At 42.3% G+C, this 15,658-nt stretch overlaps 1 protein-coding gene across 3 annotated transcripts in view; it reads left to right on the forward strand.

Moving 5' to 3' along the window:
• Positions 1-15,658, forward strand: part of GPD2 (glycerol-3-phosphate dehydrogenase 2) — a 122,395-nt gene that overhangs the window by 43,237 nt on the left and 63,500 nt on the right. For all 3 annotated transcript variants that reach the window (XM_069982722.1, XM_069982723.1, XM_069982725.1), the window contains exons 5-6: positions 717-814; positions 1,010-1,173. In XM_069982722.1, coding sequence (XP_069838823.1) covers positions 717-814; positions 1,010-1,173 — 262 coding nt within the window. The remainder of the gene's footprint in view (positions 1-716; positions 815-1,009; positions 1,174-15,658) is intronic.

The raw sequence follows: 15,658 nt of genomic DNA on the forward strand, positions 1-15,658 counted from the left end.
CAGCAGTGTGAATGGCTGAGTGTGAGTGTAGGCACATTATAGCAGCAGTGTGTATAGCTGAGTGTGAATGTAGGCACATTATAGCACTGTGTGTATAGCTGAGTGTAAGTGCAGGCACATTATAGCAGCTGTGTGTAAGTGCAGGCACACTATAACAGGTATGGAGAGGATGAGAAACACAAGGGCTGACAGAGACTACAGGGATCATGAAGGAGCGAGCAGGGCATATAGAGGGGTTACAGGTATGAAAAGATGACCTCCACAGTCCTGTCCCCTGATGTAAGCCGCAGCCTGAAGTGGATCTGCTATGATTTGGAAGGTGAGGGAGACTTCCTGGATTAGTGTACAGTGCTGTAGACCACCCTGTGCTGACCATGCCCCTCCCCCCCCCCAGTACAGGGAGCTCTTAAACCAAAGCAATGCTCCTACACCAAGTTACAACTGTGAGCTCTTGCAAAACGCTCTTAATCCAAGTTACTCTTAAACCAAGGTACCACAATAACAAATACAGTATTATTATTATTTTTTGCTTTGAAAGCACATTACACTCTCATGTAACTTTGCACTGCATTGTGTGTCTGGCAGTCCTGTATTGAGTTACAGCTCGTTTGTTACATAGTATTTTTCATTGTTCTAATTAACTTGATTTGTGACACCTGAAAGATCATTAGATAAGGAAAAAAAATAATGTATTCTCTTTCTTTCTGTCTCTGCAGTACAAACTAGTGAAAGAAGCTCTACACGAACGTGCCAACCTGTTGGAGATTGCGCCACATTTATCCGCCCCTCTGCCTATCATGCTGCCAGTCTACAAGTAAGAGACCACCTTATATTCTGTATTTAAAGTGGTACTCCGGGCCGGAGTCTTAACCAGGCCAGACCAGTGCAGGTTCACTTGCTATAAGCTTCCTACAATTTTCTATGGCAGACTTAGTTTTCCTATATTCCTGTTGTATCATTGTGACCTGTTTGCTGTGTATGTTATACATAAGCTTGTCTTGTTGTGCAGGTGGTGGCAGCTGCCGTATTACTGGGTCGGTATTAAGGCCTACGATCTCGTCGCTGGCAGTCAGTGCCTAAAAAGCAGCTATGTACTCAGCAAATCCAAAGCCTTAGAATTGTTCCCAATGCTGCAGAAAGACAGACTCGTGGGGGCCATTGTCTACTATGACGGTATGTATGGTATCTGTTCTTATCAATAGGAAGAATAATTCCCAACAAACAACTTGCCGCCTGTTTTTGCCTATTGTTCCATCTTTAAGTGAGTGCCGCCTACATTTTTTAAAGTGATGCAACGTACTGAATGCAATTAGAGATATGCTTTACAGCAAGTCCCATGGACATAGACAACTAGTCACTACAATGGGAGAGTTTTCTAGGCATGCTCTTTGAGGTCAGGGAGGGGGAGGCTGAGCTCCGAACATCACCTATTGTTAAAAAGGGGGGGGGGGGGGGTAATCTTTCCAATCAACTGGTGCCAGAAAGTGCCAGAGATTTGTGATTTACTTCTATAAAAAAAATCTCGAGTCTTCCAGTATTTATCAAATGCTGGGTGTCCTGCAGAAGGTGGTGTATTCTTTCCAGTCTGAAGAGCAGGAGAGGATTTATATGTTGTTTGCTACTGATCTGGACAGTTCCTGACATGGACAGAAGTGGCAGCAGAGAGCGCTGTGTCAGACTGGAAAGAATACACCACTTCCTGCAGGTATACAGCAGCTGATAAGTACTGGAAGACTGGAGATTTTTTTAATAGAAATAAATTACAAATCTCTGGCAGTTGATTTAAAAGATTTTTTTTCCACTGGAGTACCCCTTTAATTATTGTCTTATCTGTATACTGATGTAATTCACTATAATCCTGTCTGTGATAATTAGGATGACAGTGTTAGAAAGGGATCTGTATAGAACAGGAAGTCTCGGCTACATTTTAGGCCTAGTGGTCACAATAAAAACTACAAGAATACAAGATTATTTTATGATATAGATAGTAAAATGGAAAATGAAGTAAAAAATTACCAAAAATTCTTTAAAATTTGGTTTCATAATAATTATAATAATAAATCTGTATTTTTTATGCAACGTCCTTGGAATAATGCAGTACTCACAATGGCCACTAGAGCAATCACAGCAGGCTGATATTTCACACTACACACTACATTTTGCAATCTGTTTTGTTCCATTTACTTTCATTACTCAAAATAAGGATTAAAGTGGATCAAAATCCGTATTTAAAGGGGTAGTGCGGCATTTAACATTTATTCACTAAATAATACACATTACAAAGTTATTCAACTTTGTAATGTGTGTTATTTAAGTGAATGCCCCCCTTCCCCCTGTTCCCCTCACCCCAGAAGTGTGGTGCAGTATACTTACTCAATTGCTGTGTACATTAAAAAAAAAAAAAGTCAAAATGGAAGTCAATGGAAAAACAGATCAATACAGAGGTAAACAAATGCATCCATTTTTCCATCCGTTTTTGCAATAACGGATTGCAAAAATGCAGAATTGATCTTAGCCTGACTTGCCAGCTAAGGCTGGGTTCACACTACGTTTTTGCAATCGTATGAAAAACGGATGGAAAAAATGGATGCATATCTGTTTTTCCATTGAATACCCTTATATAAAAAAAAAGGATCAAAATTGATCCTTTTTTTTTAACGTACAGAAAAACGTAGTCGACCTGATTTTTGTGTCCATTAAAAAAAAAAAAACATCCGTTTTGATCTGTTTTTTGTTTTTTTTAAAGTGACTCTGTACCCAGAATCTGACCCCCCAAACCACTTGTACCTTCTTATAGCTGCTTTTAATCCAAGATGTGTCCTGGGGTCCGTTCAGCAGGTGATGCAGTTATTGTCATAAAAACAACTTTTAATCCGGCAGCGCTGTGTCTAACAGCCGGGTCTACATTTGTATATGCATTAGGCTGGCACAACCTCTCCGTCCTTCCTCCCCACCCTCCTCATCATTAGGAATGATCCAGGAACATTTACTGCTGTTTCAGCTTTGCACAGGTGTATTAACGATCCAGCCCATGTGTCGGGCTGCCACAGGTGGGGAATAGGAAGCAATCTGCCTGGAGCATTCCTAATCATGAGGAGGGTGGGGAGGAGGGACAGAGAGGTTGTGCCAGCCTAATGCATATACTAATGTAAGCCCCGGCCGTAAGACACAGCGCTGCAGGATTAAAAGTTATTTTTATGACAATAACTGCATCACCTGCCGAACGGACCCCAGGACAGATCTTGGATTAAAAGCAGCTATCTGAAGGTACAAGTGGTTTGGGGGGGGGGGCAGATTGTGGGTACAGAGTCACTTTAATAATGGAATTCAATGGAAAAACGGATGCACCCACATGCATCAGTTTTTTTCCAATCTGTTTTCCATCCGTCTTTTGCAAAAAATGGATTGCAAAAATGTAGTGTGAACCCAGCCGTAGAAAAACTGTATGTTATTTATTTATCATGAAATATTTTGTTGACTTAAAAATTTAAAGGATATGCGTATCGCCAATATAGGCCAAATCCCCTAATGATCACAGGGGGTCCATCCTCCAAGACCCTCACCAATCCAGAGAAATTAGGGTTTGTCCATTAATTTGAATGGGGCTGCCGGGTGGCCAGTTGCCAGTGTCAATGGGAAGAATTTACCCTTATTCCTCAGGACTGGTAGGGGTCCCAGAGGTTGCCCCCATCCCCACCCCATTGATCATAAAGGGATAGCATATATTACCATGATGGGACTAGCCCTTTAATATCCAGTAAATGGCTCCGGATTGGTATGCTGATCTAACTTTTTTAAACCCGACTGTAGATCTTACTGGCCACGTGCCTTTGTTGGCTCCTTGAAAGGTCTATCGTAGACATCTTAGACGTTTCTCTGACCGGCTTGTGAATTCTGCTTCATCTTGTCTACCCCTGGCGTAAACCAAAATCAATTGTACTAGCACCTTAAGGTTTCTTAAAGAAGAGAGCGCAGCGTTCGACCGGCTAGATCTTAAGAGACAATTAAAATAAAATCAATTCAGCGCAGGACAGATGGGTTTAAAGTGCTAATATATCCGACCACTAATCTAACTTCACCCATTCTAATCTAAAAAAGCCTCTGAGCTCTCGCCGCCACCATATTTATCTCGAGTTTCTGCACGGAAAGCTTTATCCTTGTACTAGCCGTCCCCTGCATAGTTATATCATTAGAGAATTAACCCGATTTAGATTGGTCTTGGACAACCAACATATATTAAGTCCTTCCTCAATACTCATTCATCTTACATTAGTCAGCGCCCTAGGTTTACCATCATGTGATTTATCTAAGGACATTCGTCAGGATTACAAAAAAAAATAATCAGTTTTTTTTTTTTTTTTATGTATTTATTTATTTTATTTATTTAACAAATAGCGCCACTGCTGTCCATAGGTTGTGTGTGGTATTGCAGCTCAGCCTCATTCACTAAAATGCTGCAATATCACACACAGCCATTGTACAAGACTTGAGCTTTTGGATAAATCTCCCCGATTGTCTTTCTATTTGGAGGCGGAGACAGGCAATGTGTTTTTTTTCTAAAGTGAAAGTAAATTGTGAATGGCCAATTATGGCTCTGATCTTGGGGGTCTGCATACATACCCTTAATACCCATGTAGAACAAAAGGCGTAGTAATTAGGTATTAAAGGGGTACTCTTTTTCTTTCAAATCAAATGGTTTCAGAAATATATAGAGGTTTGTAATTTACTTCTATTTAAAATTCTCAAGGCTTCCAGTACTTATCAGCTGCTGTATGTCCTGCAGGAAGTGGTGTATTCTTTCCAGTCTGACACAGTGCTCTCTGCTGCCACCTCTGTCCATGTCAGGACCTGTCTAGTGCAGTAGCAAATCCCCATAGAAAACCTTTCCAGCTCTGGAGAGTTCCTGACATGGACAGAGGTGGCAGCACAGAACATTAAGTCAGACCACTTCCTGCAGGGCATACATCAGCTGATATGTGTGGGAAGACTGGAGATTTTTAAACAGAAGTAAATTACAAATCTCTATAACTTTCTGACCGTAGTTTATGTGAATGAAAAAGATTTTCACTGGACAACCCCTTTAATGGTACAGGAGGAATAGTAATTAGGTATTAAGGGTACAGGAGGTGTAGTTGGTAAGTATTTAGAGTACAAGGAGATTGTGAGTATAAGGGCGGGTATTGAGGGTGGTGTAATAGATGGGTATTAAGGGTACAAGGAGGTGTGGTGGGTGGTTATTGAGGGTGGAAGGACGTGTAGTGGGTCTGTACTATTAGTACAAGGTGTAGTGGGTAGTTTTGAGGGTTCAAAGAAGTGTAGTAGGTGAGTTTTGATGCAATTTTAAGGGTGTAAGGGGGTGTAGTTAATGCTTATTGATCATATAGGAGGTGTGTTGGGTGGGTATTAATGATACAAGGAGTAGTGGACAGTATTAAGGCCTCAGGGGGTGTAATGGGTGGGTATTGAGGATACAGGGGTCTAGAGTATTGATGGTACAAGGTGTAGTGGTTAGTATTGAGGGCGGTAGAGTGAATTCATAGATATATACCAGACACCGCAGTACACAGTGGGAACACAATAATAGTGCATTGCCACCCTCCCATAACCAGGAGGTGCCTGGGGATAAAAGCCCCTGAAAATGACAATGAATCAAGAAGAAGCTATTGGAATAATCCCTATGTCCCAGAAAATCCATTTTATTATACCTGTGGTTGGAAATGGTGAAAAGATGACATATGACCGCCATTACATCTCCCGATAAGTGTTACTAATAGAGATGACTGAACCTCAAGCACGCTCTGCATTTGATTACTGGTGGCTGAAGAAGTTGGATGCAGCCCCATCATAGGCCATAGGCTGTATCCATGTTTTCCAGGACACCTTAGGACTTTGTGGCGGTAGCTTGTGGCATAAGAGTTGTATCTCTATATATACTATTTACATAAAGTATCCAGTATTTCAAGCTTTACCAATACCATATGGTAATAAAGGGTATTGAATCAAACTTTTCATATGTTGCTGCCAATGGCGAGACTAACAATTCATTCTATACTTATTATCTATTGAGTCTCCTTCCCCCAGCTGCTGCTTTCTGCTGAAAAAAACTATTGGGGACATTTATGAAGTCTGGTGTTTTTTTACGCCGGGCTTAAAAATGTCCCCGGAGCTCAGAGGATTTATGTAGAGGCGCACTGCCCCCACATAAATCCCCATCGCACGGAGCCCGTCCGTGTCAAAATTGGCGTAGGTTTCAGTATAATTTTTCCCCCCTCTGTGTCCTGCGCTTCCCCCGTATTGCCCCCTTCTCCACCCAACTGGTGAAGGTGGCGCAGATGGTACAGAAGCGAAAAAAAATATTCGCAAAAATGCCATTTGCAAATATTTTTATGCTGATCTGCCCCATCTGTGCCTAAAAAAGGCATTTTCATACATGTCCCCCTATGTGGGAGATTTTCTCCTCCACTCCTCACCCTTCCCTTCTAAAACGGCTGATGAAAGCAAGCTCCTGACTGGCTTTATCTGCAACTTTGTAGATTCTTTGTAATGCTGGGAGGATTAATCACAGTAAGTTCATTAGCAACTTTACCTCCAAGCATTACAAAGAAGCTACAATGGTGCAGATAAAGATGGGGACAGATAGAACAGCTCACATACAGGTTTTTGTGTTTTCAGCAGAAAGCAGCAGCTGAGAACAGGGGGAAGGTGCACATATTACATGTAACGTATCCAGAAATCCCCACAGCTCCACCAATGTATCATTAGTCATCCAATATCCCTGAGAAATAAACTCTGCCTTCTATAGACCTCCACACCTCTAATATATAGTCATTCCGGCCAGATTGTAACCTATGAATCACACCAGCCCCGCACTCCCTTCCAAGGATTTAAAATTCTAGCAGTGACTTTAGCCAAAGCCTATGGGATAACCTGAGAGATTAAGAAATACATTTTTTAACAAATGAGGAACATTAAGAGCAAATCATTGAAGACAAAAGCTATAATCATCCTCCCGGGCGAAATATGCAAAGATTATTGTCCCCTTAAGGATACGGTACGAGGAAGCGAGATGTCAGAGATGAAACTTTCATGGAGATGGGAAGATGGAGCCTAAATTGGAGTGTTTACCTGGCGGATCTGCAGACTGTGAAGGGGAGTGAATCCTAAAAAAAAAAAAGAAGAAATGTGCTTTAAAGGGATTTACAAGATTTGAAAAAACAGGGCTACTATCTTGCAGAAACAGCGCCACTCTTGTCCTCAGGTATTATAATTCAGCTGCAATACCACACACATAGACAGACGACAAGAGTGGTGCTGTTTCAGGAAGAAAGCGGCTATGTTTGTCTCAGCTTGGATAAACCCTTTAAGACCCAGAGCACTGAAAGATATGAAAGAGCAGTCAATAATATATTTATTACACTACACTATATATAACTATTCCATGTAATAATAGTAGCAGGAAACTTCCTTGGTCACCTGGACACTGATACACTAAGCCCCTCCCCTTCTGTGAAGCCCCACCCTTTCAATACCTTTTTCCCCCCACTAAATTAACCTAACTTAATAAAGACATAAATCTCTATTAGAGATGAGGGAACCTTTCATCCTAACCCTAATGCTCAGCATTTGAACACCGGTGACTGAAGAAGTTGGATGCAGTCCTAAGGGTGGGTTCACACTACGGAATTCTCGCGGATAAACTCCGCAGAATTCCGTCAGCTGTCCGCGCGCATGGCTGCACGTCTTACCGCCGGCTCCATAGACACCATTCTATGGGCCGGCGTATTCTGCTATTCGCCGAGAGAAGCGACATGTCACTTCTTTCGGCGGATAGCGGAATACGCCGGCCCATAGAATGGTGTCTATGGAGCCGGCGGAAAGGTGCGCGGACATACTGCGGAATTCCGCTGAGTTTATCCGCAAGAATTCCTGAGTATGAACCCACCCTAAGGCTGGAAACATGCATACAGCTAAAGGTTTTATGCATGTTTTCCAGGACTCCCTAGGGCTGCATCCATCTTCTTCAGCCACCGGTATTCAAATGCTGCACGTTGGTGCACGTTGGACCATAGTACAATATATATGCTACTAATCCGTATTACAGCAGTCATGCTTTCAAAAATCAGTGCTTTTAAAGGAGTACTCTAGAAAAAAAAATAAAAAAATTACTGGTGACAGAAAGTAATATTGGTTAAATTGTTTTTATTTGAAAACTCTCAAGTTTTCCAGTACTTACGTTGTGTGAACATAGGGGGAGATTTATCAAACATGGTGTAAAGTGAAACTGGCTCAGTTGCCCCTAGCAACCAATCAGATTCCATCTTTCATTTTCCAAAGAGTCTGTGAGGAATGAAAGGTGGAATCTGATTGGTTGCTAGGGGCAACTGAGCCAGTTTCACTTTACACTATGTTTAATAACTCTCCCCCATAGACTCTAATTGTGAAACAGGAGGCCCAGGATGAGCAGTGTCTTATAATCCATAGAATCCAATGGGACAGGAAAACTGACTTTACATGCTAGGATAAATAGTTCTTAAATAAAATACCACTGTGTGCATTACCCGCTGAACACACGAGTCCGACCCGCTTTGCACATAAGAATCCCCGGCTCGAAACGTTACTGTTCTGGTTTACTTTTCATGTGGTAATACAGCACAGATTGAATTTTAATGTAGGAGAACACTACACCATCATTCTCTGGTGGAACAGAGGGGGGAAAGAAAAAAAAGAAACATGTTATCGCTGAATCCCTGATAAGGTCCGCTGCCAAACTGTCACAGGTTCCGAACAATATTTTCATGAACAAAAAAATAAATTGGCAAACGGGAAATCTGCTGGATACAAAAGGGCAGCCATTTTATTTAAAATCTTGGTGCACAAACAGAAGAAAAAGATAGCAGTTCTAAATGTCTCTCTTGAGGTTTCTGACAACTTGAAAGACGGCCGGTTATTGTTCAGCTCAAATCGCTTGGTTTGAAACAGATGTGACAGCTTTAAAAGTGGATGCTGCGGCTCAGCCTGCTGAAAGGAACAGAGCCCCGCTTTATAAATGAGATGCCTTGTAACTGACCGCTCCAGCGCCGCCTCGATGTATAATATTGACTTTCCGCAGCTGTGTTTTTAAAGGGGCCTTCAATGTAAAAAGAAGGATTTCTTATTTTAAAGTTGCATGAAAAAAAAAAATTTGAATTCGAATTTCTCGACCTGAGTTCAAATAGAACACACGGCAGTTTGATAGAATGTGTCAAGATGACAACCTGGAATTTTTGATCTTTAACTCCTTCAGGACCGTGCAAATTTTCGTTTTTGCGCTTTCGTTTTTTCCTCCTCGCGTTTAAAAGGCCCTAGCACTTCCTTTTTTTTCACCTACAGGCCCAGACGAATCCTTATTTTTTGCGACACTAATTGTACTCTGCAATGACACACTTAACTTTTCCATAAAATATACTGCAAAACCGGAAAATAAATATTTGTGCAGTGAAATTGAAAATAAAACGCAATTTTTTTGTTTTACTTGGGGCGTTTTGTGTACACAGTTTGTCCTATGGTAAAAATGACATGTTATGTATTTTCCTCAAGTGAGTACGATTACAACGATATGTAACTTGTGTAACTTTTATTTTATTTAATGGCTTTTAAAAAATTAAAACCTTTTTAAAAATCTAAATGCTCCTTAAAATCGCTCTATTCCCAGGCTTATAACAGTTTTATCCTTTGCTCTATAGGGCTTGTTGCGGTGTCATTTTTTGTGCCATGATGTGTACTTTCTATCGGTACCATGAGTGCGCATATGCGACTTTATGATCGCTTTTTATTAAAATTTTTCTGGATTTGATGCGACCAAAAATGCGCAATTTTGCACCTTGGTGGATTTTTGCGCTTACGCCATTTACCGTGCAAGATCAGGAATGTGATTATTTAATAGTTAAGGCGATTACGCACGCGGCGATACCAAATATGTTTATTTATTTATTTGTATAAAATGGGAAAAGGGGATTTAAGTTTTTATTAGAGGAGGGTTTCTTTTTATTAATGAAAAAACTTTTTTTTGTTGTTGTTTTTTACACAGTAATTAGAAGTCCCCCTGGGGGACTTTTATATACACAGCATTAATTTCCCATTGAGATCAATGCTGCGTATATTACAGAGCAGCAATCCATTCCGACACTGAGGCCTGGCCGGGTAAGTTAAACGGATCGCCCCTCCGCGATCGCATCGTATCGCGTGCGGGGGGGGGGGGGTCCTGCCCACTAGACACCAGGGATGGGGCATAAAGAGCCATTTAAATGCAGCTGTCAGCCGTGACAGCTGCATCTAAAAGGCTCATTAGAGGGTGTAGCGGTCCCGGGCTATTAATAACACCTGGGATTGCAGCCGTTCAAGCTCCTCTCCTCCCCCCTCCGTGACGTGTCGGACGCACAGCCCCGCCTCTTGTCTTCTGCCCGGTGGAATAGTGAATAGGAGGCCGGCCAGAATGAGCTGAGGCTGTCATGGAGGGAGGAGGAGAGGAGCTTGTATCACAGACGTCAGGCCTGCCTCCTGTGTTTCAGCACTGCTAATTAGCATATTTATATTTTGGCGGATTTTATAGAAACCGAACGACAGATTTGAAAATGCTCCACAGCACCGGATTCTAGAGAGCAGCGCCAACAGCATGGTATGCATATGTCTATATCACTGTTGTGATGGTACATCCTCTTTGAACAATTTTTTACATTTTTTTTTCAAATTGGACAAAAATATTTTATTTTGCGTTTCTGAAGTAAGTAGTAGGAAGTAATTATGAAGTTTCCTGGCTACTTCTTCTTGATTATTAGATGTCTTCCGCTTTGGGTATAGGGGAGAGATCTTTCAATCAAGGCTGGTGTAGCCGGGATAATTTCTTGTGCCATGTTCAGGCAGCATGAAAGTGATGTCATGTTCCTGACCATTAGTTTTGACATAATTGTCCATAGACTTTAGAATCAGTGGCTTTTCAGCACTTCAGGGGAACCACTTTACTCAATGGCGTCATTGGGGAACTGGAAGTTTTTTGTAATGTATTAGTGAATAAAACTTCTTACTTTTTGCTGTTTGCTAGCGAAGCTTCCGTATTCAGGGTGGCATTTACCGCTAGTCTGTGTAGGTCCGAGGCTCAGCATGGTGCTTTGTGTGACAGTAATGGCATAGGGACAGAGGGAGGGAGACAAGTGAGTATTAAAGTGTCACTGTCATATTTTTTTTTTTTTTTTTTGCAGAAATCAGTAGTACAGACGATTTTAAGAAACTTTGCAAATATGCCATTATCTGCATTCAAAAAGACTTTCCCCAGGTTCCCCCCTTCCCTGTCCTCTCTCTCAATCACTGCTCATTATCAGGAAATCTGGACTCTTTTACATCAGTCGAGCCCTGTGTATCCTATGGAGTGGGGGGGGGAGAGGGAGGAGGGAGATTAGTCACCAGCAGAGAGCAGAGAACAAAGGATTTCACAGTGGGAGCTGTGTTAAAGCCTGTATTCAGAGGTCAGTGCTGACTTCAGAGGAGATAACCAGGTGATGTAGCTGTAAATTAACTATTTGTTGTCCTGTTTTGGTGCCTCATCTCCCTCAACCCCTCCCCTCTCCATAAGAGAACCATCAAAACAGGGGCGAGAGCTTTAAATTGCTTTTTCATGATAAAAATGCATTTTTCGGCTAATAAACCCAATGACAAAGTTTCTTAAAATCGCCTGTGCTATATATTTCTGCAAAAAAAATGTAAACAAAAGTGACACTTTAAGTGAGGACTGATTGGAGGAGCAACTAGTAAAAGTTTCCGTCTGCTGCTCCACAAATCAGCGCACAGCCACTAACCACTAAGGTAGTAGTGCCTGCTGCGCTTGTATTATCCCGGAACAGGACATCTCCTTGAGCATGATTACTTCAAGGGAAACTATAAGCAGGTTAGAGGCCTCTAACCTGCTGATATGCCCCTGATATGCCCCTATAGCGCATGGGGCACTGTACACCGGACTCAGGACTTCACAGGTGAGGAGAAGAGTGCTCCTTTGCTGTTGTCTTTAGCTCTGTGCTTCCTTGCATAGAGTTGTGAAAGAACTTGAGAAGGTTGCGGCTGTGTCTGGCATCTAGTTATGGAGCAGGGCATGCAGCAGCTTCCAGTTAGGGCCCTATTACACGGGGCGATTATCGTGCGAAAAATCGTTAAACTGTTCGAGTTTAAACAATATTCGTCCTGTGTAATTGCAGGCAATGATCGAAAAATCTTTGTATGTCGTTGATCGTTGATTTAGTTCTGAACCTAAAGTTGTCATTCACTAATCGTTCGCTGTAATTCCACATTCGTTCACTCAAGTTCCGCATTTTTTCACTAATCGTTCAGTGTAATTGCACATTGTTCATTGTTTTGCTGGGATCAGAAGGAATAAACGATAATAGTAACGATCGCAATAACGATCGTAACTAACGACCATCGTTCTGTGTAATATGGTAAGCGAATTCAGGTTAACGATAAACAATCTCGTTTGCGATTGCTTATCGCTAGTCATTAAAAATCTCTCAGTGTAATAGGACCCTTATACTTGTCTCACTCTGGTCCATCTCCCAGCACTCCCAGCAGATAGCTCATTTTGCTGGGGGAAGCCATGGCCAGACAGGCTGTTTCCATGTAGCAGCCTCTGTAGGGAGAATATAGTGTTACATAGTGACCATTTTAATGAATAGCTATCCATGTAATAAAAGGATAGAGTCCACCAGAATCTGATCAACTCTCCATTCTAGTTCATAGAGTGAGACCACAATTGGGGACCTCCTTAAGATACCCAAATGGAGCATAAGAATAGGGTTGTCTTTAGAAGGAAACCCGTTTGGGAGAAAGAACAGTCCCCTTGAAGGTTCCTTCATTTACATGAGGGACACTGTAAAAGTTCAAAAAGTAACTCACACATGTGTCCAAATAACTCAGAACATTCTATCTCATGTACTAGTGAGACCCTTATTGGGGACCCCCTTATGATGTCCACATACCCAAATAGAGCATATGAATATGGGTGTCTTTAGAAGGAAACCCGTTTGGGAGAAAGAACAGTCCCCATGAAGGTTCCTTCGTTTACATGAGGGACACTGTAAAAGTTCAAAAAGTAACTAGGACATGTGTCCAAAGAACATTCTATCTCATGTACTAGTGAGACCCCAATGGGGACCCCCTTACGATGTCCACATACCCAAATAGAGCATATGAATATGGTTGTTCCCTTTTAGAACAGTCCTTATGATGGTCCATTGATTTACATGAAGAACCCTGTAAAAGTTCTCCCCGCAGTTCAAGAAGTAACTCGCACATGTGTCCAGATGACTCAGAACGCCCTATCTCATGTACTAGTGAGTCACAGCCTTTAGCACAATGACAATTAGAAATTATCCTTCCCACTTGTCATATAGGCACAATCTGTCCCATTTTGCTCGGCTCCCCCGCCCCCCTCTGTGCACCAGCATTGTGACAATTATATTCTTATTTTTCTGCAGCCCCCGGTTCTGACCCCGCGGTAAACTAAAAGAGAATTATATGTTTGGATGAACCAGTAAAAATCAGATTGATAATTATGCCGCGGAATGAGCAGCGTCGTGGCTATTTTTAATTGAGATCTATTCGTGTAGCCAAAGAACACAAAGAGCATTAGGAATGGTGTAAGTACCAGCAGTAGCATTTCCCAGACTGCACCAGAGGCGATGCTTGCTCTGTCTTAGCATCTGGAAGCTAAAGCATATGTTGGATGTTAGCCTGGGTGTACACAATGTGTCCTATTTATTTAAGGCTTCCTTTGAAGGCACAACTTACAAGTGTGTTTCTTAGGGGGTAACATGTCAGACTTGATTTAGCATTGACTTGGATTCGGATACTCCTGAGCAGCAAAAAGGCAACATTTTGGGGGAGGAATGTGGCTGCTATCTGAGCAGCGATCTGTCACTTTCATTTACGTAGCTCAAGGACATCTACAAAAGCCGCATCGTGGAGATTTCAATAAATTAGAATATGCTTTGTTTAAAGAACAGTATAGTCCCGTTCACCGCAAACACGGCTTTTGATTAAAACGGGAGGGAAAGACAAATAATGCGTATAGATATAGTGTAGTGTATATATAATAGTGCCGGGATGTATGAATATAAAAAGAAGGAAGGCACCGGGTTATATGAAATCTTCTTATACAGGTCACGCCTTCCCACCACTTTCTCATTTATCTGGCTTTACACTAGGGGGTTACTGTGTTTCTCATAGTATCATAGTTTTTTTTAGTACCTTCCCATGTTATGTTAGAGTATTTTGGTCAATTATTTAAAAAAAACCAAAAGTGGGTCCAAAACGGCTGAAGAAGGTTTTGCAGAATTTTTTTCCTGAGTTAATTCAACTCCTAGTTTGGTTAATACTACTGACTAGAGCAGGGATGGGGAACCTTCGGCCCTCCAACTGTTGCAAAACTACAATTCTCATCATGCCTGGAAAGCAGAAGCTTCGGCTGTCCAGGCATGATGGGAATTGTAGTTTTGCAACAGCTGGAGGGCCGAAGGTTCACCATCCCTGGACTAGAGTGAGGCCCCAGCCTAACGTGAACCCAGCCTAAAAGTGCATTTGTCTTGCTAAGATTGGGACATTTAAAGGGATTATCCAGGTTTTGAAAATGTAAAAACCTTTTCTTCCAGAAACAGCGGCACTTTTGTCCTCAGTATTGAAATGAATAGAGCTGAGTTGTAATACCACACCCTACCTGAGAGGGTGGAGCTGTTTTTGGAAGAAACCTGCTATGTTCTTTAAACATGGAAAACTCCCTTTAAAGGGCTACTCCGGCCTATGTGTATTTTCAGTGTACGGCCGGGGAGGAGGTGGATATAGAAGCCGCCGATCACTTACCTCCCCGATTCTAGCGCCGGGTCTCGGGTCGCGCCACCCCGTTCTCCCTGTTCTTCCTGCTCTGAGCTGCGGCTTGAGACGTGATGTCTCAAGGCAGCTCAGCCATTCAGCAGCCGGGATGGGACTCCGCTACAACCGCTGAATAGCTGGGCTGCCTTGAGACGTCACTTCTCAAGCTGCAGCTCAGACCAGGAAGCAGCGGTCAGACGGGAGAACGGGGTGGTGCAATCCGGGACCCGGCGCTGGAACCGGGGATGTAAGTGACCGGCAGCTTCTATATCCACCCCCTCCCCGGCCGTACACTGAAAATACACATAGCCCGGAGTACCTCTTTAAGTTCCTTTTCATAAAGCACCCCCCCAAACTCTTTTTTTTGGTAAGTTAGTGTAAACTCCTTCACTTTTGCAGTGCAGCTCACAGAATTGTTCTGGAAAAAAAAGTGCTGGCAGCTACGGAAGTGCAAGGTTTCTCAAACTTTATTTTTTTGCTCAGGCCTCGACAGCCTATCCATGTTTATACTGGGCCCGCACCAACAAACAGCTACTACAGTGCCTAATATAATAGAGCAGCATGAAATACCTATCCAACAGTGCCTAATATAATAGAGCAGCATGAAATACCTCTCCACCAGTGCCTAATACCATAGAGCAGCATGCAATACCTCTCCAACAGTGCCTAATACCATAGAGCAGCATGCAATACCTCTCCAACAGTGCCTAATACCATAGAGCAGCATGCAATACCTCTCCAACAGTGCCTAATATCATAGAGCAGCATGAAA

This window comes from Dendropsophus ebraccatus, chromosome 9, assembly GCF_027789765.1.
Source record: "Dendropsophus ebraccatus isolate aDenEbr1 chromosome 9, aDenEbr1.pat, whole genome shotgun sequence".
Classification (NCBI taxonomy): domain Eukaryota; kingdom Metazoa; phylum Chordata; class Amphibia; order Anura; family Hylidae; genus Dendropsophus; species Dendropsophus ebraccatus.